This window comes from Anopheles stephensi, chromosome 2 (assembly GCF_013141755.1).
Source record: "Anopheles stephensi strain Indian chromosome 2, UCI_ANSTEP_V1.0, whole genome shotgun sequence".
In the NCBI taxonomy this organism is placed as follows: Eukaryota; Metazoa; Arthropoda; class Insecta; order Diptera; family Culicidae; genus Anopheles; species Anopheles stephensi.
In genome coordinates, this window is record NC_050202.1 from 24,043,070 (window position 1) to 24,067,480 (window position 24,411).

Here is a 24,411-nt window from a genome sequence, read left to right on the forward strand (position 1 = left end):
CGAATCAAATTCAAAGTGAACGTTACATCGTCTGTATTAAGTGTTAGTGAAGTGCAGAACATTGAACTTTGTTCATTTTACGTGTGTGTTAGTGAAGCAACGTAGAAAATGGAGAAGAAAATCAAAGCCGCGCAATTAAAAAAGCGCCAAGCGCAAATGCTTGTGAAGAACATTGAACAATTTAAAAACGATTATAGTGAAAGTGATGTGGGTGAAATACCAGTGTGCTTGGATCAGCTAGAACGGCATGTTCAAGATTATTTGAACGCGGTAGCAAAACTGGAGGAATTGGAAGAATCTCCCGAAGCGTTAGAAGCTTTGCTGCAAGAGCGATGTGAAATGGACAGTGTGTACCGAAAGGTGAAAGGATTTTTGTTGCAAAAGCAACCGTGTGAAGCCAATCCTCTCAACGCGTCGATTTTGCAAGCCAATTCTAGCCTGAACTCAACGGGTAATTTCGGATCAATTAATGTGCGGTTACCGAAAATCGATCTCCCCACGTTCGACGGTGATACGACGAAGTGGCTCACGTTTCGTGATCGCTTCGTGGCAATGATCGATTCGTCAGCAGATATACCTTCGATACTGAAACTTCAGTATCTGTTGTCATCATTGAAGAGTGAGGCGGCGCTGCTGTTCGAGCATACCACATTGACCGCGGACAACTATGCGACCACCTGGGCCGCGCTGCTGAAACGGTATGATAACCCGCGCATGTTAGTCCGTGATTATTATCGAACATTGCATCACCTTCCCGCGATGCATGAAGGATCTGTGGATGAATTGGCGCAGCTTGTGGACGAGTTCACGCGGCACGTGAACGGTTTAAGAAAGCTGAAGGAACCGGTTGACAACTGGGACACTCCCCTCACCACATTGCTGTTCTTCAAATTGGATTCATCAACCATCCTAGCTTGGGAAAAGCATTCATCGGCCAGCCCCAAGGATAAGTATTCAGATCTAATCGATTTCCTGCAGGATAGAATCCGAATCCTTCGTTCGTCCCAAACGTTAGCAAAGATATCTGAATCGAAACAAACGCCGGTGGCCTGTGGAGAAAGAAGAATGGGAGGAAAGGTTAGATACGTGAGCAATTCAGTGTCAACGCGGAAGCCAGCTAGCAGCACATCCTACGCATCCTGTCCATTAGAGTGTGCAGAGCCACACCATCTACGAAGCTGCCCGAAGTTCTGCAAAGGAGACGTAAAGTTCCGGCGTGAAGTGATTGCGAAGCATAAACTATGCTTCAACTGTTTGAACCCGAATCATCAGGTACGGTCGTGCAATTCCGTCTTCCGTTGCAACAAGTGCAACGCACGTCATCACAGCATGTTGCACGACGATTCACCGCCACAGGTAACCATGAACGTAGGTTCGAGCAATGAAATTGTGGTTCTCGAAACGGTGGTTCTCTGGTTAGTCGATGACCATGGCATTCGGCATGAAGCACGAGCGTTGTTGGATTCAGGATCCATGTGCAATATCGTGTCCGAATCCCTAGCGCGGAAGCTGCTGACACGTCGTACAAAGATCAACGTTGCATTGACAGGTATCGGTGAGGGTGTTCAGCAAGCCAAGGGTTCGATCATCGCAACGGTGCAGTCAAAGTCAGCGCCATTTTCGTCGCCACTTGAGTTCCTGATAGTGAACTCCCCTTGTGCTGAGATACCGACTGCCCCAATCGATGTTGCTGGTTGGAAATTCCCTGACGTTCCGTTGGCTGATCCTGCCTTTAACCTTCCTTCAAGAGTTGATGTGATCATTGGGAGTGACGCATATTGGGAATGGCATACCGGAAAGAAGCAGTTACTGGTCAAAGGCGGTCCTTGGTTGGTTGAGACTCCGTTTGGGTGGACAGTTGCTGGGAATACTTCCCACATTTCAGTCGCTAGTCCTGTTTCGTGCCACTCAATTAGGAGCCATGAGTCTCTCGATACATTGCTGCAACGGTTTTGGGAGAACGAGACCAATCTAGAGGGACCCGCTCTCTCGCTTGAGGAAGATGCTTGTGAGAAGCATTATGCTGCCACTACAACGCGTGATCACCATGGTCGTTACATCGTTTGTCTGCCTCGTAATCCCAGAGAAGATATAGTATTGGATTCATCAAAGGAGATTGCGGATCGACGACTGATGGCTGTGGAGCGGCGATTGAAGATCAACCCTGAAATGGAGATGGAATATAAGCGTTTCATGCAAGAGTACGAGGAACTTGGTCACATGCGAAAACTTACCGAACCAGTGGATGATAGTGTTCCGCATTGTTATATTCCTCACCATGCGGTGGTGAAGGAATCGAGTACATCCACAAAAGTACGGGTCGTGTTTGACGCGTCCTGTAAAACGAGCTCGGGATACTCCTTAAACGATACGTTACTAGTTGGCCCAATTGTCCAGAAAGATCTACTAACAGGAGCGACTGACCTTAACGAAGCAGTAGAAGTGCGAAAGCAAATCACCGCAATGCTCGATTCAGCTGGTTTCGCATTGAAAAAGTGGGCATCTAACGTTCCAGAATCGCTTCTAGATGTCCCATGTGAAGATCTTGCGATTCAATCAATGCACGAGTGGAAGGATGGTCAAGCTGTTTCGACGCTGGGGCTGGTTTGGGAACCCGCCAACGATTCGTTTTCCTTCAAGGTTGGCCTTCCACAACCAGCTGAAGTATTAACGAGAAGCTTGATCTTGTCGTACACGGCAAGCATAGTCGACCCACTTGGTTTGTTGGGTCCGACAATCATCATCGCGAAAGTCTTTCTACAACGTTTGTGGAGTTTGAAGGAGAATGGAAAGGCTTGGGATTGGGAACGTGCACTGCCCGGTGAGCTTCAACAAGAGTGGAGAAGCTTTCATTCAACGTTATATTCGCTACGCGAATTAAGAGTGCCACGTTTTATCTCCCAACCTACAACGGTCAGCTTGCAATTGCACGTCTTCGCTGATGCGTCACAAAGTGCATATGGTGCTTGCTGTTATGTACGCGCAGAATCGACGGACAACATTGTGACGGTGCAATTGTTAGCAGCGAAGTCGAAAGTGGTTTCATTGGCGAATACGCACTCGATCGCCAGGTTGGAATTGTGCGCCGCACGATTAGCAACCCAACTGTTCCAGAAGGTGAGTCGAACGTTACCGGCATCTACGATGGCCTTTTGTTGGACCGATTCAATGACGGTAATGTATTGGCTGGATTCTCCACCACGTCGATGGAAACCATTTGTCGCCAACCGAGTGGCGCAGATACAGGAAGAAACGCGGATAGCTGAGTGGCGTCACGTTCCTGGTTGTGATAATCCAGCAGACGACATATCACGGGGTCTGAAGCCGGAGGAGCTGCTTAATTGTGAACGTTGGTGGCATGGGCCTCGTTGGTTGGCTTACAGTCATGATGCATGGCCAAATCATCCACCAGCAGTGAAGGAGAATGACGGTGTCATCGAAGAACGGGCGACGGCGTCACGGATTGTCACAGTTTCTACGAGGTGTGAGTTCCGTGACAAACTGTTCGAGCGATACTCATCATACTACAGGCTGAGACGAGTTGTAGCTTATTGTTTACGCTTCATGGAGTGCATCAAGGGAGCCAACAAATCATCGAGAGTAAGCTGCAAGGATGCGCCACACATCGAGGAGAAGAGTGTTCCACCGCTTACAGCCACGGAACTACGTCGGGCCGAACTGAAGTTATGCCAGTTAGCCCAAAGGGATTCGTTCGCGGAGGAGCTAAAGGTTTTAGCTCAAGAGAAGCATGTTTCCGACAAATCGAAGCTGAAGTGGTTGTCACCGTACATCGACCATACTGGTGTGTTACGCGTCGGTGGCCGGCTCGGAAATGCTGATCTTCCAGAAGAAGGACGACATCCAGCGATTCTCTCGGCGAAGCACCCACTATCGGTGTTATTGGCAGTGGCGTATCATCTTCAACTGTTGCATGCTGGACCGCAACTGTTATTAGCAACACTTCGTCAAAGATTCTGGTTGATTGGTGGGAGGAATCTCGTTAAGGCTGTTTACCACCGGTGTCACGTTTGTTTCAAAAACAAGCCGACTCTCGTGAAACAAAGTGTTGCTGACCTACCAACGTCGAGAGTATCACCGACCAGACCTTTCTCGATCAGTGGAGTGGACTACTGCGGGCCGTTTATGCTGAAATCACCCGTCCGCAATCGGAGTCCGACGAAGGCGTACATCGCAATCTTTGTTTGCTTCGCGACTAGAGCCGTACACATCGAGCTAGTGAGTGATTTAACTACTACGGCATTTCTGGCAGCACTACGTCGTTTTGTGGCACGCCGAGGCAAGGTGTGCGAGTTACACTCCGACAACGCGACAACGTTTAAGGGAGCTGCCCACGAGCTGCATCGCGTGTACGAAATGCTGAAGAAGAACGATGACGATCGCCGGTCTATCATCAATTGGTGTTCGTCCAACGAAATGGAATGGAAGTTCATTCCCCCAAGGGCCCCTCACTTCGGCGGATTATGGGAAGCGGCAGTCAAGTCGGCTAAAAAACACATTTTACGCACGATAAGTATAACAAGTATCGCCCAAGAAAGTATGCTTACACTTATTGCTCAGGTGGAGCAATGTTTAAATTCCCGTCCTTTGACCCCTTTATCCGATGATCCTTGCGATTTAGAACCATTAACCCCAAGTCATTTTCTAATCGGCAGCAACATGCAAGCAATCCCGGATGTTGACATACGACACCTTCCGACCAACCGACTCAAGGAGTACCAACTCGTGCAGAGGCACGTGCAAACGATCTGGTCCCGATGGTATCCGGAATACATCCAACAACTCCAAGCCCGAGCCAAACACATTAACAACGCACCGGTTAAGCTGGAGATCCATCAGCTGGTTATAATCAAGGAAGATAATCTTCACCCGACTGTTTGGCCAATGGGGCGCATTACGGCGCTGCACCCGGGCAAGGATGGTGTCGTGCGTGTAGTTACGCTACGTACGGCAGGGGGGAAACAAATTGTTAGAACAGCTAATCGTTTAGCTTTGTTACCACGACCAATCGATACAAACGAGGGATTTGTGTAACCACATGGTGCACTAATAATGTAAACAAACACTGATACCGACCCAAGCGAAACGTCAATTACGTATATATTAGCGAATAGGATACTGGTTAGCATGTTACATGAAGAAAAACAACGAATTTGCAGAAATTGAAAAGAATTCTCTTTTGGTGGCCGGAATGTAGAAAATGCATGAAATATTAATTATTACACGAAATATGGTAAAGGAACAACACTATAAGCAGATAGTATAAATTGACGCACACGAACGAACTTAGAAGTGAATTAAGGGGAAAGTGACTTGACCAATGGATGAACTATGTAATCGAATAGGATGAACTTGTAACCGGACCAGTGAATAAACAGTATGAAATTGTAAGTCGAGCGCGCAACACTACAACTCTTTAACGTCCGTCTGATATCACAAAAATCACTCCCAACCAGTGATAATATTCTACAATAGTCGAAGTCGATAATAATTAAATTAGTATTTTATGTGCACCACTTGCGCGATGCGTGGTGTCCCTGTGGCCGCTTGTAATGGTTTGCTTCTTTAAATTGTGTGGGCACGTCATGTGCATGCCATGTCGTTTCGGGATACTGGCGACAGCTTGTCCTAGAAACGATTGTTGCAGGCAACGTTTTTTGATTTGCTTCACTATACGGATGCTGTACACCGATCGGAATGGTAAGAAGGCTTGCGAGCAAATGATGACACCAGAATGCGGACAGATATGTCTATTGGTGTAAGGACAAACGAGAGGGTTATTATAGGCGCCAACATTGCTTCGAAATTACTATGATCTGGTATTTATCAGAGCTTTAGTTATCTTAAATTTTAGTCTCAAAATTTATTTAAAATCATGTAAGTATAACATCGATGATTACGAATTATTAACTACAATAACCGAACAAATCGTTCCTCCCTGGTCATCATGCTTTGCGCAAGTAAACATCCTCGAGCAACAACCAATTAAACAGCAACAGTTTCATGCACCTTTTTTTTGCGTTCGCATTGCTTTTCCCGCGCTTTGTTCCTGGAACTAAGAACATTTTAAATGCTGGCACATGTTTCGCCCGAAGACTTCAAGAGGCAACAGGCACCATAGCTATGTCCACAGTAAGTCCGGCGAACGTTTCGGTACCCGCCGTTGTCATTACATGATTTCCGCACGTGCTTGCCTCAGGATGCCCGGTGTGGCGTGTACACAGTTGCATCGCACAGAAGAGAGAAAGATTCGTCCGACTACCGGACGTTGTGGAGGGTGACAATCGCGTGTAAGAGAGGTCAGCGAAACGGCGTGTCAGCGTCGTGCCGAACCGGTAGTCCGGAGAAGACGTGTTTAGTGTTGAACATGACCGATCGATCGTGACGTTTATGCTTGCGGATGTGTTGAGGTGAACGTGAGCCGAAAGAGGTTTATCGGTGGGTGTAAATTTATGTCTGAAGAGTTGTACCTTAAGATGAGAGGTAGTAGTTGAAGACTAATCAATCGAGTGTCAATATGTGTTAAAGAAGAATCTACGTGTTGTGGGTACTTTGGAGATAACATTGAACACATTTGTTCCAGAGTGTAGAATTTCCCATAACTCATTCGCTTTACCTGTGTGCAGTCTCTCCAAGATATATCAGTGACCTACGAAAGAATTTTTAGTATGGTTGGATGCCACGAAACTTGCTCTATATAGCATTCCTACGGCCCGCAGAAATTCTCCAGATAGAATATAAAGCACCGAACCTCTTCACAAGCAGATTTTTCTGCTACGGAGTCATAATGCTGAAAGAACGTTCGTCATTCGCAATTTAATTTAAACCGATCATGATTTAGATGCTCTGAAAGTTGTCGTGTTTGTTCCTGGTATTGCCGCCATTGCTGTTTGAAGTTGATAGAGTTTTAAGCACGAGGCACGATCGTTGTGCATGTTTTTGCTGCTAGAAAAGGGAACACAGTTTCAATCAAATAAATCGAAGGCTGCTTCAAATAATGTAATGTCTAACCACTATCTAACAGCATTCATCATGACAATATTTAACCATGTGTATGTGCTCATGCGACGCAATCTATCATATGAATGTTCTAGTCTCAATTTAAACCCAAAAACCTCAACCAACAGCACCACTATCGATCAACGATTGAAACCATTAGGCTATCAAACATTGTTCGACCAGCACTAATAAGCCGTAAGGTCCCATGCAACCAGTCAAATTAGCATATCATAATTTTATGGTCAGTAAACTCCAACCGAAGGCTCGCAACTCCAGAAACAGGAAACGCTCCTCACCGGTACACGGGCTGGCGATCTTGCGCCTCGCTTCTGTGCACGCGAAAACCGGAGCATTTTTAAATATGCATCTGAATGCTTGATTAAGGGTTCGGTGCGCCTGTACTAAACTAAACTTATTCCACCCGGTGGTCTTGCTCTTCTAGCGTTGGCTCCTGCGCAGGGTGGCGTTTAGTCTCGCAGTCCGGACCGGTGGTCACAACTGCCTCTTGGTGGCTTCTGGTTGTCGATACTTGCTCAAACAATTTGCTGATAACCCTCGTACGTACCGACGCAGCCACTGGTCAAATGGCTTTTGGGAAGATGCAGAGTGGCGTCGGCTATAGGACTTGGACCACCGCCCCAAATCGGGCCCCGGCAATCGCAATCGATTACTCCGCGCAAAATTGTGACTAAAAGCGCAGCATGAATAATTTGAATATTTATAATATGCCCACCCGACTCTCACATGTGCTGGGGGTGAAGGGAGCCACAGAAGGGGTACCTTCAAGCGATCCCAATATGGTCCTACATCAAATCTGATGCTGGAAATAGGAGTACGCCCCGATCGCCCGGACCACAGGCACATGACTAATGGGGGGTGAGGACAAATTTCACGATTTTCCCTCCTGCCGAGCAGATCAGATTGTAAAGGGCGCTGTGGAGTTCGGCTGCACAAGTTGACAGTTGATATCCGGCGTCCCGAAATCGTCGGGACCATGGGCCACATAGTGATGGATTACTGAAACAATCGGGGCGTTTTTTATAATGCCCGGCATGATCTGTATCAATGGCCGTGGAGGGTGCTGGGCTGTGGTGGGCAATCTGTCGCTGGCCGGTGGCTTACATGGCAAGGTATTTATTGGTCGGAATGTGTTTGATCTTTTCGATGCAAAATGGAGGCAAAACAATAAATAACATCAGCACGATCAATCGTGCGCGATCGGTTGTGTGACAGAACAAACAATGCTTCTGTGTGAATTTCATGTCCAGGAAGGCTAGATTGTGGGGTGTGCTTTGTTATGATCATGATTTAGTTTCATTCCGTATGATGGTGATTCGATGATAGAAGCAAATTTGTCAATAATCCACTTCTGACGCGCATTTTTGCATACATAACATCAGAGGTCTCAGGAGATCCAATCCAACCATCTTCATGTTCATCCACATATTGATGTGATCCCTGAGCCACAAGAAGCGCGATTCCATATGCAAATTCCAGCCCACCGTCATCCGTCCAGACGGCCGAACCAGATGCAATGCCGATACATCCGAGATGCTGGCTACGACGGATCCACATCCGCTGCTGGAAGATACCAGGACGAGTTCCCCGGTGCTATCTCTTTATGCAAATGTTGCTCCGCATGCTGCTCCGGACCAGACGGTAAAACGAGTTGTTGAAGTCAATTTAATGGATGTAACTGTCCCAATAAATCAAAACCGTAATGTACACACGCCGCATGTCGCACCGAAAACGGCAATGATACGAGCCCATTACATCTCCGCCGTAGGAGCGGTCAGTTCGATTGATTTCGCGGGGGACCCAACGGCAAATTGGCGTACCGAGCGATCATTGGATTGGGCCCCGGGGAGGACTCATGACTTTATTCAATTGTTGGAGAGTTTCGACTCTCAGCTTTGGGCGAATTCTTCTCGAATAACTCTCCGTGAGGTCTTTAACCGAACCTCGTTTGTGGACACTCTGTGGACACCCGTATGGTGTGGACAGAATGAATAAATAAATCAATACGCTAATAAATCTATTACCTTACGCCCGCCGAACCTCCTCGGGGGTTTTGTATCGATTGCATCAACATTCCTGGTGGACGGCGATACTTGGAAGCTTGGAAGTTACCCGCAGCGTTGCAAATGGAGTCAAATTCATCGCTGGCCGACCAGAATCGGGAACTGTTTGCATAGAGCAGGATCTTGGCGAAGGAACCACTATTTCTGAGGAATGGATCACCTCTATTTACAATAATTGATCATTTAATTATCAAACATAGCTGGTTCCTGGTGCTGGGAGGGTAATGCCTCACAGACATTCCTTCGATAACTGCCCAGCGGCTTCTATTATCATGCGATCACGCTACTTGATACTATCCTTGCTCCGAATATGATAAACCTCGATCCATAAAGTCCTTTATTGCTGGGCGATTGTATTCGGTGCCATGTTGAGAAATGAGGAAATCAATGGAACCATTTTTTGAACGAGTCTGTCGTGCTTGAACCTAATTAATAACTCATTATTCCATATCGCTAGCCATTATAATGCTGGCAACACGAACAGCCCTCAGTGAGCTTTTGAGCAGTTATCATTGCTCATCGGAGTGAGGAAATCTAAAGGTGTTTGGTAAGCAACTACTGCTGAGGTTGCATTCTGAGACATTTCGGAGAACCCCGCTCGAGACATATAATGCAATTAATCCGAAGCAATGTTTTAGAAATCCAGATACACAAACCACAGTCCCTCGTACGGTTCTCGGCACCAAGTTTGGGTAACGATACATTACAATCCACTCACGAATTAATCACCCTCACTATAAATCTATCGCTCACGGCACGCCACACGTCGTCCACACGGGAACGGAACGGATCGCGTTTTTTCTCCTGGTTAGCCTGGCCTGGTTACTGCTGTAGGGCTGCGATTATGCTCGCGAGGAAATGTCGCTGCATTTAGTCATCCAGGTGAGGTACATTTCAACGCCCTCGGGCAGGACACACTCGGGCCAGTCCGGTGCGCCTGGTGAGGGAGTTGAAAAATCCAATAAATCACACGTCACCTCGGACGTGTCCAGTGCGGCAGTGTCCGCGCGGTGCTCGGGTAGTGTCCGGACGCGTTCACGCGCACTAATTGATTACTTATTTAATTATTATTTATGTTGGTCGGCTTCCTTACACGCGACCTCTTGTGATATGCGCTTGTCGCTTTTATTTGCCAGCTGATCACTCTGTTCCGATCGGTGGTTCGGTGTGTTCCAGATTAGAAACGAGATCACCGAGATCAGGCGGACGGCTTCCGCTGTTTGAAGGGCGTGCTGGGCTTTTGTTGCGGTGATTTTCCACGGTGAGAATAATTAATTTTCACGCTATTGACTTATATCCTGCAGATCGTAAATCAGTCAAAAGCAAAGCTGATGAACTAATTTGCGTTTGATATAAACCTTGATGCAGCAGCTTAGTGCATTCGAACTTAAACTTCAATCTTAACCTAAGTAGTAGACAAGAACTCCACAAGCCTTGACCGACACGATCGTTAACGCCAGCTTCACCTTTTAGCAGGAGAAATGCTGTGAAGGGCCTTGTAGAGCGATCGCACCAACTCGATCCCCGAGCCCGCTGGCCGAGATTAACGCTGCCGTACGATAACAGATCGTCCCGATGATAGTGTCGGCGGCACTGTAAAACAGTGACAATCACACTTGTCATCCGTCGCCGGTGAAAAAGAGAAGGAAATCCCGCACGGAGGTGTTTAGAGACGGGCCCGATTTCCCGGGGATAAGCGGCCAAAGCAAACAAGCTGCCGGTAGAGCTGGATGACGCGAATGAGCTCATATAAGGGATTATCTTAACGCCATCGATTATTCATTAGACGGCCCTAGACGATGGCTATCGAAGCGTTGCCATTAATGTTGGTCCGATCGAGAGAGAGAGAGAGAGAAAGAGGGCGCGACATCCGCATTCGATCGTAATTTGACAGCATCGACATGTGGCTGTGAGATAATGGGGTTTAGATGTCCCTAAGCCCAGGTGGATCAGCAATAGCCGTTCTTCCTCTTTTTGGTGGTATTTTTTTGATCGGTTCTTGGAGAGCTGCTTCCCGACATTCCAGACAAATTTTGCAATAAACTCCACAGCCACTTCTCGCGCTCTCTGTCGCTCCTCCATCGCTGTCCAGGACAACTTTATTGCATAACCGGACATCAATAGCATAAATCGTCGCTTGATGATGACTGGTACCACTCGCCAGACAAAAGCCCACGCGCTCTTCTGTTGGGTCTGTACATATAGATTGAAAATTATGAAAATCAACATCACACAACACTCCAAGAAGTACATCGGCCATCGTGCCCCGTGCAAGAAACAGCGTCAATGGCGCCTGGATCACATCAGAATAATCGTATTTCTGTCATCGAGCACTAGCGAGATCCGGATGCATGCATGCAGTGACTAACTTCGGGAGGCGTCCCAGGGCGCAGAGCAAACGTGCATCGCTTCTGAGGAACCGAGATAGACGCGAATGACTGACGCGCGATAACGGACGCTCAGCTCAGTAACGCCTGCTCGACTCCAACGGTCGCAGGCTCAAGAATGGAAATGCATCCAACGGACGGCCACGTGCTCGCCGATTTGCGTGGGCCACATTCTCGCCGCACTCACTTCGCTCCAATAATCGAGCGCAAAAGGAATAGATTTATCGTCCGCTGTCATCTGGCGATTGAGTTTCGCTAGCTGTATTGGGAGGTTTTCGGCATCAATTGCGCGAACACCGGGGCACGGTACCGTCTGTCAGTTGGAATGTCAACCGACACCTAAGTACACGCAGCGCCACAACGCACGATTTAAGCTTCTAAATACACGCTTGACACACTTTCCCGGCGACTCCTAGACTCACTCGCAGCCGATGTTTTATCAGCAGATTTGTCACTCGGAACCTAAATCCCCTACTCAGCTTAGCAACGGCAACCCGCGCTTTCCCTCAAACAAGGCTATCGTCTTACAATTAGCAAACAATATTTTCCCCGATTATACTCATTTTTCAGTGTCCGACCTTTCCAGTGTTTCCACGTTTGCCGAAGGTACGGAAGGGTTCCTATTGCCAGGACGCACAAGAACCACCAACACAGTACGGTAGTTGATTTGATCGGGTTCTGCGCAGTTCAAACGAAGATCACCGACAGCAATCGCGTCCATTCTTTCAAACTTCAGGTCACCACGTACTCCAAGCGCTTTCCGACGGGTGTACGAAACACCTCGACCTCGCTACATTGTTGCGAATTGCACACGAACAAAAAAAGCAGGGGAATGATATCGCCCGGAACGGTCATGAACGGTGTGCGGTTCACTGTTGTCGTTGTTGCGAGTCGAGATTAATGACAGGTTCACATTGTCCGCAAAATCACAGCCAAGGGCTGGGCAGGCGTATCCTTTGCAGGATGGATTATAAATAGATCGGTTTTCGGTACCGCCCAGATTGCCATCGGAAAGGGCGATCTAGCCTTTTTGCGGTGGATTTAGGCACCACGGTGCTAAAGTGTGAAAAGCATATGCAAAGATAAATGGCTGGGGTGCAAAATAGATTGCGAGTGTTTTTTCCAAAATACTCAATCGATTATATCGGCAGCGCAAGCGGTACGGACAACGGCTACCACTGTTACTGTTCAGTGACGCTTGCCACTTCAGTATGAGTGTACTGATGTGAAGGTGTACGGAGCTGCACATTGGAATTGGCACACTTTGACCCAGATCGAAGCGGGATCCTTCGTTAAAGTGTTTATTATATGAAAAACTATCGATCATAGCCATAGTGAATAGGAGATGGATTGCGAGTGGTAATGAGAATTCTTCAGGCATTGCAAAGCGCTGAACTTTGATCTGGTTCGGTACTGCATACCGTTTGATTAAGTAGCAGTTCATTTCGCTCAAAATTCTTGAAAAGCGATTGGCGGTACCTGACGCAGAGCGGGAGGGATTACTTGATGCTCTTACCTTAATCTCAAACGATCCAATCAAGAACACTGATTGGATCAGCTTGTTCCAGTGTGTTTGGTTGGTGCAATTAATTTCCACACACCACTGCGAACACACGTACACACTCTTTTCCCCCTTTTTCAAACGACCAGCAAATAATTATCCATTAGAAACAAACATATATCACGCCTGAACGATCTGGCGTTCCACTACTGCATTGAGCCGTCGACCGATTTGCCCGGGAAGAAGTAAACTTGTCCCCAACAATGGGACCAACGTACTCTGGACGGATCGACCCGAACCCGGTGAACGCTGGTGAAGAAATGTCGCAATTTAATTAAGAAATAAATCGCGCATTCGTCCAACGGCATCGATCCCGGCGTCCATGATCGCGTACAAGATCTCTATCCAATCGGCCGAGGTGACATCAAGGCGCGATACGACACAATCCATGGAAATGGAATCTCAATCGCATTTTTTCGTTCGATTCCAATCGCGTCTGGAATGTGTGTGTGTGTGTGTGTGTGTGTGTGTGTGTGTGTGTGACCACGTTGTGCACGAGATGACCAGTAGACTTCACCGCAAGACGTTTAGAGCCTTCCCCGGGATCTCGTACGTCCAAGGTGGGTGGGTGGTACGTGGTGACGACCGAAACATAAGTCAAAATGTCAATTTAGTCCGATTTGTTTCGTTTTGGTAGACCGATCCACCGACCGATCGTGTGTCGTGCAAAATTCCGTCTTGCCCAAACAACGTAGGAGTTCGCATTCGTTTCGTTTACGTTTTCGTTTGCCCTACGGTCATGCGGTGAACTTTTACCGTTCCGATTTTTTGCCCACGGGTAGGGTGCTGGTGCAAGCATGCAGCAGGGTGGTGGTGGTGGTGGTGAAATCTTGAACAACCCTCCCAACGTCCAAACCCCACAGCCTGTGCCAGCTTCAACAGCGAGTGGCTTCCGTTGCGTTTAGCGATTCGGGAGGAGTCGCGTTTTGAACGTGCGCATACCTTTGCTGGCTTTTGGAGGATTGGGGATAGGAGGGGGCATCGTGAAGATCAGTTTTGTGGTGCATGCGACTGCCACTTTCGTTTTATGGACAACCCCGAGACGTGTGGAAGAATGTTCTGTGAATGGTGGCAATATTAATAATACAGTTTTTATATAAAATTAGTTAATAACAAAAGTAATGTTCAATATTACTCGAAATTGTATACTCTTCGTTGGCTGTCATTACAGTATCAAATAATTCCACTACAGGGCGCTGCAAAATATAAAGTAGGAACTCTCTTTCTAGGATCAGAGTTTAAAATTTTACTCAAAATAGAATTTATTGGGAAAAATTTAAGTAAGCTACAGGTTATTAAAATTTGACAATATTCTTACCATCCACAGCATGCAAATTATCCCACTGTTTGTTCCATTCTCCCATCATCTGGTGCAAGCGCAGTACAAACGCTTGGAAACGGAATACACCGAACGTTCCGGCCAATATTCCCTTTTCAACGCCAATAAATATGCTTCCAGACAATTGACAGGTCGCTCAGGTACGGGACCTAGCGCATCAACGGTATGCAGCATCGTATGGCAGCAGGAAACGATTTAGCTTTAGTTATGGGTAATTTCAGCACGCGATCAACTGTCTTCGAACGGCTTTTGCGCACATCATCCCCCAATGCTCCGTGCTGTTCCGCACTTTGGATGGACGTTAATGCATCGTTGCTTTATTGATATTGTAACTGTCTCGGCGGACAGAAATCTGTGGAATGATGCTGCAGAAAACTTTGTAACTACATGGCAATGGCAGACGGTTAGATGGGTAAGAAGGAAAATGAAAGCAGGGAGACTTTTCGCGGTGTGATATGTCTCTTGGCCATTGTGATGATTCAATCACTTGGATGGTGGTGTTGAGCGTTCTTACGAGTTTGACGGGACTTTCTTCTAAATATGAGACTTGCTTTAAAGAAGTTGTGCTTCAGCTGGATGCTTTCATTTAATCATTTTAGTCACGCTCTATTCGAACCTTGCTGCACTTCGACTCAACTCACCTCTCCTTGAGGAGCAATGGACCGTCTCAATCGATCCCAACGTTCACACTCAACATGCACTTTTCCCTGTGTGGTGAGCGATCGGCAGCAGGCGATAAATGAAAAACGACGACGACGATACTGTTCAGCCTCCGACAACCGTTGCGCAAAAAGCCGCCCATCGCAGAGCCTCCAGAGAACTGTGGCCCGGGATCCGTACTGGTGTTGATCGCCTCCCGGCTATCGCCATCGTGCCCGACCACCGATCCGAGGCGGGCGATTAGGTTGATCGGTTTGCATCGATATCACGAACTTTGCCCACCGGGCGGCGGCGGTGGCGGTGGGAGATGCCGACTGAAACGATCCTGCTGGTAGTTGTCCATCATAGCCAACGCCATCCGTACGGATAATGCATCTCGGGAGAAAGGGGTCCTATGCATAGAACAGGCTTATGCAATTAGCGTTGAATGGGCGGTTTGTACGCTTTTAAACGATACAAGCAAAGCGGATCATGTCCAGCACGTGCGCTGATCTACGGTCGGGTAGATGACCACTCGGAGAATGACGCACTCGGTATTGGTCAGACAAACAGAAAAGATGCGTTCAGGCGTCCATTCGGATCGATCGACCAATGTAGGTCATTGCAGCGGTTTTGGAACGATCTCCATCGGCCGGAGTCACGCAGAACTACCCACGACATGTCAACCACGAGCCGAAGAGCCATATTCTTTGGACATATTTTGAGGTATTTTGTTCAATTTTTCTTCTTCGGATCGCTTTCCGCCTTCACGCCTCACGTTAGCGCCTGTGGGCACTCAGGATTGAATAATTGGTACCATGAGCCTCAGCGCCACTCGCGGGACATTGTGATGGACATTAAGACAAAACACCTTACAACTCAATCGCTCGCAATGAAGAATGTGCACGCCTTCAAATTCGAAAGGTGTTTGCGCAACAAAGCCTTCCTTCATTCGAGGGCGGCGGAGACAGGACTGTCATGAATGTTTCCTGCATCGAATTAAGACATTGCGCCGTTTGTTGCTGGCCAAAACATGCCACAAAACATGTTGCGAATGCAACAACACCTTATGGAAATGCTCACAAGGTGATCGAACAATTCGTTTGGCTCTGGAAGGCAGGAAAACACAATCAACTTGTCTGGCTCTAGACAAGTTACGTGTGGAGTGTCCCGCAAATTGAAGTACATTGCACCTGAAATGCATCAAGGGAACGTCATCGCAATAGTTAGTGGCCTGAAGACATTATTTCTTGCTAGGCACCACGTTGCTTGTCTGGTTCTAATTGAGCAAGGACAGAACTCTAACACGTTGTCCCACCAGACGTTGGGTTTCGTTAGCGTGGCTTATTAAATGAGTTATCCTCAAGCTTTTTGTCTTACACAATCGCTTTAGGGCATAACTACATCTAACTGACAGGAGTTTGAAGCGATCTTAGTATAGTGTTAGTGAGGTAAATAAAGCATCCTCATGTCAAAGCTTCGCGAAGATTCCTCAAATATTTAGTTTTAAATATATATTTACTGGATTGATACAACTAGACTTGTTCGGATGGTTCGTTGTGCTGTTCAAGGGGGGACGTCTGCTCTGGTCGAATGCGTTTTGGGTTCTATCTATATTTACAATATTTCTTAATCCTATCCTATCTTATGCCTACACTAATACTGTTACAACCGTTCACAAACACGTATTATGGCATGCAACAAAATCGCATGCATTTAGGCGTAAACATGCCGACCACCTAAAATTCATTAATTTTACCTCGCATGCTTGTAATCCGTTTCGTGAAATAATTGCTAGCTTCATGCGTTTATTCCTAACCTTAGAACATGCTATGTACAAACTTTAATCTAACTTCCATCGTGTGCCATTTGTCGTTCTTGATTCGGTATAATACAGATTCTCACAGTTGATCTTTTAATCTCATTGCCTTGAGCCGTACGTACCTTTACCACTCTTACTATGCCGTCACTACCAGGGTAAACCTCTGTTATTATCGCCAATGGCCATTTCATAGGTGCTACATTATCCTCTCTTAACAATACTACTGTTCCTGGCACAATTTTTGTCGCAATGCAATCCCATTTGTGTTTCCCATTCAATTGTTGCATATATTCTAAACGCCACCTTTCCCAGAAGTGTTGTAGTCGTTTTTGAACGAGGCGCCAATGGTTCACACGGTTTTCTGGTACATCCTTCAAATCAACCTCTACGACATGCTGGAGGTGCGAGCCAGTTAGGAAGTGTCCAGGGGTGAGTACTTCTGGATCTGTGGGATGATTAGAAAGAATCGTTAGAGGTCTTGAGTTAAGGCATGCTTCTACTTCCGATAGCAACGTTGTCATGTCTTCATAAGACATTGACGCATTTCCGATGACGCGAATCAAATGGTGCTTCATAGAACGCACTGCAGCCTCCCACAATCCGCCAAAATGTGGAGTCCGGGGTGGGATGAACTTCCACGATATCTGGTTCTCGGCACACCAAGATGAGATCTCCCTTCGGTCATCAGGAGAATTGAGCAGCTCGTATAGGCGGTGTAGCTCGTTCGCAGCTCCCCTGAAGTTCGTACCGTTGTCAGAGTATAACTCCGATACCAAGCCTCTTCTCGATACGAATCGCCTTAATGCAGCTAGGAACGCTGGTGTACTCAAATCCGACACGAGCTCGATGTGGACGGCACGCGTAATAAAACACACAAATACTGCAACGAAAGCCTTTATAGGGGCGGCCCTCCGCGCTTGTGCCTTCACCCAAACAGGACCGCAATAATCGACGCCAGCTACAGAGAACGGTCTCGCCTCAGTCACTCTGTTTTTCGGAAGACTCGCCATCGGTTGAGTGACTGCCTTAGGTTTGCATCTGAAACAGCGCACGCATTGATGAAATACCTTTCTCACCACCGATCGTCCATCCAACAGCCAAAATCGTTGCCTTATTCTGGTAAGCATCATCTGTGGACCAGCATGCAGGTTTTTCCGGTGGTAGTACTCAGCTAACAGGATTGCCAACGGGTGTTTTTTCGGTATCACTATGGGCTGTTTGGCATCAGGTGATAGAGATGCATGTTGCAATCTGCCGTTTATCCGAATTAAACCATTGCTGTCGATGAATGGTTGGTACCCTCGAAGATGTGACGCTCGATGAACTGGTTTCTTGGCGTTTAAATCCTTCCATTCTCTATTAAACGAGTTACGTTGAGCCAATCGACACAATACCCATTCTGCCTGCTGCCGTTCTGCCGTTGAAAGGCCCTCACCAAACTTAGGCTGGACCTTTGAGCTGCTTACTCTCATTCGCAAAGCATGTATAAACCGCAAACAGTACCCAACTACCATGCGAAGTTTTGAGTATGATCCGTAACGGGTGAACAAATGGTCAATAAATCCTTCTTCATCCAGTGAAGAAAGTATTAACTCGTTGGAACGTTCTCCACCCGTCTCCAGAGTCTTAGACTCCGGTACTGTTGGCCAATTTTCTTCTGTCGATGCCAACCATTCTGGCCCCGACCACCATGATGTTGACTCCATAAACGTTGCAGGATCGCAGCCTCTAGACACCACATCGGCTGGATTCACCACTCCAGGCACATGTCTCCAGCTGGCTCCTTCCGTAAGGTTTTGAATCTTCGAAACCCGATTCGCAACAAATGTCTTCCACCGACTTGGAGGGGAATGAATCCAATGCCAAGTGGTCATCGAATCGGTCCACAGGAATGTAGGCTCATCGCGGCCAATTGCCTGTTTTACTTGCTCGTACAATCTGCTTGCCAGTAACGCGCCACAGAGCTCCAAACGTGCAATGGTCATCCTCTGAGATAACGGTGTCACCTTGGATTTTGAAATCATCAGTCGAACTAACACCTCTCCTCTGGTCGAGACACTTCGAACGTAGCAGCACGCACCGTAGCCTTTCTCTGATGCATCGCAGAACAGGTGATACTGCATCGATAACGTATCACTCTGAATAACTACCCGTGGAATGCGTACCTTTTCCAAGAGATGTAGCTGCATAAAAAATGACATCCAATCTCGAGCCAACTGTTCCGGGAGTTCTTCATCCCATGGCCAAGCGCGCTTATCTGTTCCCTTCAACATCCAAATTTGCTGCATAAAGAGCTTGGCCTTCATCTTAACCGGATCTATGAAGCCGAGTGGATCGTAGATACGTGCAATACATGCTAGCACCTGTCGTTTCGTGCATTTGCTCTCCTGTATCGGTAGCTTAACCTGGACTTGTAAAATATCCGATTCAGGTGTCCACAATAATCCAAGCGTCGAAATAGAGCTGGTCTCGGCTGCCAATTCATGCTGTGGGTTGGTTGCTCTTTGATCTTCCGGAATATCTTTCAGCGCTTCTGGGCAATTGGATGCCCACTTTCTTAAACTGAATCCTCCGCACGAAAGTAACTTATTTAACTGCCCGGCCATTTCTTGTGCATCACGTGTTGTCGTTGCACCGGACAGCAAATCATCGACGTAAAAATCTGCCTTGCATGCCATTGCCTTCGGAAACTTGGTGCCATGATCATCAAAGATTCGCTGCAGGGTTCGGATGGCTAAGAACGGAGCACAGGCCGTGCCGTATGTGACCGTGTTCAACTCGTACACTGCTATCGGCTCATTAGCATCGCTGCGCCACAAAATTCGTTGCAATGCCTTATCGCAGTCCTTCACGAGTATCTGACGATACATTTTTTCCACATCTGCCACTACAGCTACTAGTTTCATCCGAAATCGCAGCTGTATCGATACAACGTCGTCTTGTAGTTGCGGACCGGTTAATAGCACATCATTCAGGGACCGACCAGAAGTTGTTTTACATGATGCGTCGAATACAACTCTGCATTTAGTGGTGGTGCTGTCCGTTTTCCAAACCGCATGATGTGGAAGAAAGAAAGAAGGTCTTAAGTTATTTGTATCGATTTCTGCATACGTACCCAAATATGACATGTGTTTAAGATCAAGGTACTCTTTCATAAAGGCTTTGTAAGCGTCGTCGAGCCTGCAGTCCGATTTTCTTCGCCTTTCCATAGCCATGAACCTTTTCAGTGCAGTTTCTTTGGATTCTCCAAGTGTCTTCCAATCGAACCGTTTGAGCAGCTGAACCACGTATCTGCCTTCCTCGTTCTGGTATGTTGTTTCTTGGTAGCTGCGCTCGCATTGTTCCTCTTCCTTTGAGCGAATTCTTTCTGTTGGAAGGTCTTCCAGCATCACCAACCGCTTCATTGCCGTATCAAAACTATCGTCTTCAACAGCACAGCACGCAATATGGGCTTCATCAATACTTCCTTTAGGATGCTCAAACACAGTGCTAACTATCTATCCATCCAAGATGAGTTTCGAGTAGCTTGGGTAAGTGGGGCGCGAGTTTGATCTGACCTTGCTTCAACATATCGGCAAACACTTCCGCCCCCAATAAAAGATCTATTGATCCAGGCTGGTAGAATGATGGATCTGCCAATTCCAATCCTGATGGAACATTCCAGCCTTCGACTTTCACGTATCTCGATGGGAAGTTAGCTGTTACCCTTGCCAGTACTAAAAACTCCAGCCTCTTAACAAATGTGGTTGTTCTAGATTTGACAGTTGTCGAAACCAAATTGTTCGCGGTCAATGCAACGGTTCCCACTCCTGACAGCGGCTTGTGAACTCGTTCCTTCTTTAGTTTTAGCTGCTGAACCAATCTTTCGGACATAAAGTTAGACTGGGCTCCCATGTCCAGGAGGGCTCGTGCAGGAATCGTAGAACCATTAACCCCTTCTACCAAAATAAGAGCTGTTGACAACCAGACGGTTTTTTGTGGCTTCTCTACCTTGTCCTGAAGTGTCGCACTAATTGGCAGCGCTGATGTCTCTGAGCTTGTTGATACTGGAAACTCTCCCTGCTTGATACACAATAAAGTGTTATGCCTTCCATTGCAGTTTAAACATCTGCCATGCATTCTGCAAAATCGTATAGAATGTCCTCTTCTTAAGCAGCTGAAGCATAACCTAGCTTCCTTCGCAACCGTCTGCCTTTGGGACAAGTCCATGCTTCTGAATGAGGTGCACTTCGCCACATTATGATCAGCCTTGCAGACCGGACAGGTATTAGAGGCTGCCTTGGGAGTTTGTGCTGCACATGCTAAAAAGGTCGCACTTTCTTTCTTCTGACGCGCTGCTGCATAACTACGTGGTGATGAACTGCCGACCACCCTTGCCGGCCTTGTGTCTACAGCGTTCGTTGTGTGTGTGGTGCAGCTACTTAGTATTTTCACTCGTTTCTCGCAGAACTCAATCATACGTTTATACGTGTCTGCCTCATGATCGGCAGAATATTGTTCCCAGGCCATCAAAGAAGCAGAATCTAGCTTGTAGAGAATCAAACTTGTAAGCGGAGTGTCCCATTGATTTACCGGCTCATTCAACCTCTCCATCCCTCGTACCAGCCGCCTGGTCTCATTTACAAGACGTGCCAACTCCTCAGCGCTTGACCCGTTCATAGACTCCAGTTGGTAAAGTGCCTTGAAATATTCTCGTTTTATTCTCTTAGAATCATCAAAACGCTGTAGCAATGATTTCCATGTTGACTCGTAGTTTTCTGCTACTAACTGCGTATGATCGTATGGTGTTGCTGCACTTCCCTTCAACGCCGTCAACAGATACTGCAGTTTTGTTACATCTGGGAGTTCTATCACTTCATGAACCATAGAGGTAAAACGATCTTTAAAAGTGAGCCATTTCGTTGCATCGCCGTCGAATGAAGGCAGATTGATTTCGGGAAGTCGTAATGGTGTATGCGTCACTGATGTTTGAAACGTACTGCTAGCCACAAGATTTGTTGCATCTACTCGTTGTTGTGCGCACAAAAAACCCTTCACCTTCATATATTTTGTCATGAATGTCCTTTGATCATTCCACATTTCGTCTTCGACGCTTGACTCTTCGATGAGTAACTGTGCTCGAGCATCTGTAAATGCATTTTTCACTTCCTCTAACTGTTCTAATTGCACTGGGACCTGGTCACTATCTCTGGCTGGATCGTAATTGTTCACAAACTCTTCGTAAATGTCAATGCTACGCAAACTATCGCGATATAAGCGCTGCAGCTGCTGTAATTGTTTCTGTTGCTTGTCCCCTGCAGGCATTTTAAATATTTTTCACTTCCTTCGCGATAACAAAAAAGGATTACGAAATGAACGCGAAAATCCACACGTATTATTACGACCGACACTGTAAACGATTCTCGATGAACACTTCACCTTCACTGATGAACCCTGTCGTACTCTCAAAGCTGTTCACTCTGACGCGTTGCGTTGTAAGGTTAACGTACTTAGTTCTTTCGCACTAATACCGCTATCAAGCCACGTGTTGACCACACACTGAATTCTATAATTTGAACCTTGCTATCGGCACAACATCAATCTCTGCAAGCAAGCTTGTTCCACACTTCACGGATAAAGCTTCAAAAATTGCCACTACCGCCGTTCCTGCCTAATCACCGTGGGTTAGTTGCAATGGCTGCTTCTATCCTTATCGAAGAACTTGCTACGGCACCGAACTGTTCATCGATGAACTTTCCTTCCAGCGTACGAAACACTACACTAATACCACTGCTGTAAACACACTAAACCTTGTGCAATGTCCGTCCTTGATAGTTCACTAGTTCACCGACAAATCGAAAGGTCAACACCCTGAACCCACGCTTAGTTAAGTCCGCGTGCAATTACTTATCTGCATTCGAACAAATTACTATGTGAAACTTAAACAAATCACAAATTCCCCTTGAAAACAAATAAAAACACTGTCGTTCTCCGTCCTTACACCTTCGCTGGTTACAACTGACACAAAGTTCTTACGAGCGCAAGCGCAAATTGTTCACAACAACACCAGGACGATAAACACTATAACTTTGCACAAAACCAACGTAACTTAAACAACAATAGGAACGGTAACTAACAGGAACTATCCGGTTCGAAGGACCAAATGTTCGGATGGTTCGTTGTGCTGTTCAAGGGGGGACGTCTGCTCTGGTCGAATGCGTTTTGGGTTCTATCTATATTTACAATATTTCTTAATCCTATCCTATCTTATGCCTACACTAATACTGTTACAACCGTTCACAAACACGTATTATGGCATGCAACAAAATCGCATGCATTTAGGCGTAAACAAGACTCCTGGAGTAACCTGCAAACAAATATCTCTTTTTTTAGTGAAATACCACCAAACTTAAATGCTTTCACAAATTCTTATCTTACAACTTCGAACATGGCATGTCATGCGATTCGATTTTCTCTTTCCGAGATCAACACCATACCATTCATCGCTCGGTTCCACACCGGAAGACATCTTTCAGGTTAAAAATCGCCTCGGACAGTGACACACTGATAGCGTGCGTAAATTCAAATGAACCTTTGCTCACGCATCTTGCGCATCTGACGCAGGACGCACCGCCAGATGAATCTAGGCCACGTTCAGGTTGACGGCTGTAGCCTACTTACCCGATCGACCGATAACGATCGATCCCTTTAGATGGAGCGAAGAATCGAACGTTAGTCCCAGGGCGTTCGGAAAGCTTAAACACGAAACGCACACGAAGATTTATTCACGCAACCAACGCCAGATCATCCATTGAACTGTCCGGGCCACGGATAGTTTATGATGGATAATGCACCCTGCGGAGACGTTTGCGATAGCGATCTGCGGCATCGTTTCGATCTGCCTGGCAGTTATTTGACAAAGCGCGAGGATTCCGGCCGAATGAAGCTGACTGACGCGGGCCGACATAATTGCAAACAAATTAAGCAATCACTGCCGGTGCGCCCCGTAGATATAAACATGTCGAAGCGCACCTGCCTTGATACGAATAGTGCGGAAAGATTAATAGGACGCTTCTCGGCAACACTTTACGGACGCGAGATGAGGGTGAGATTATTTTGTTGTTATAATTGACCAGCCCTTCCGTTTACTTAAATCGGAGAGGTAGAAATTAAAGGGAACTTTTCATAATGAAAAATATGTGGGTGCTTAGGGAAATGGCAGTAGCACGCTCGCGACTAATAACAGATGCCTTAACGTCCAGTTAGCCGTCTCCTGTTTACGTTACACTAAGATACGACCATACCAGCACACCAGCAACCGTCCGCACACAATAAATCCAGAACAAATGATCCTTCAGTGCTGGAAAGCTAACTGCGCAACAAGCACTCAAGAGTTTCTTTCTCCCTAAAATTAGTACCTCACCACATAAAAGTCGGAGCGGCAGTGTTGCCGGCGGGCAACTAATCGGCGCTGCACAATCTAATTTATCAGAATCGAATTAACAAAACTAGCTCATTCGGTTGATGGGAAAATTATAAGCATGTTTCGCTCTGCTCTCGCCTTACCACCGGCTCGTTTATCGAAC

The 24,411-nt window shown here is 46.8% G+C and overlaps 1 protein-coding gene across 1 annotated transcript; it reads left to right on the forward strand.

Annotated features, from left to right (window-relative positions):
* Positions 1–552: 552 nt before the first annotated feature.
* Positions 553–12,151, forward strand: LOC118507088. The gene is made up of 5 exons (XM_036045076.1): positions 553–1,047; positions 1,273–1,829; positions 1,917–2,719; positions 2,987–3,600; positions 12,056–12,151. Exons 1-5 carry the CDS (start codon positions 553–555, stop codon positions 12,149–12,151), a joined length of 2,565 nt encoding a protein of 854 aa, XP_035900969.1.
* The last annotated feature ends 12,260 nt before the right edge of the window (positions 12,152–24,411 follow it).

What these genes read in the sequence shown, in the direction of transcription:
- LOC118507088 (XM_036045076.1), top strand. Translation starts at nt 553, where the DNA reads ATGATCGATTCGTCAGCAGATATACCTTCGATACTGAAACTTCAGTAT. An exon ending in CTGGTCAAAGGCGGTCCTTG is followed by an intron (nt 1,830 to 1,916) that starts GTTGGTTGAGAC and finishes CCACTCAATTAG; the next exon opens with GAGCCATGAGTCTCTCGATA. An exon ending in AAGCATAGTCGACCCACTTG is followed by an intron (nt 2,720 to 2,986) that starts GTTTGTTGGGTC and finishes ATGTACGCGCAG; the next exon opens with AATCGACGGACAACATTGTG.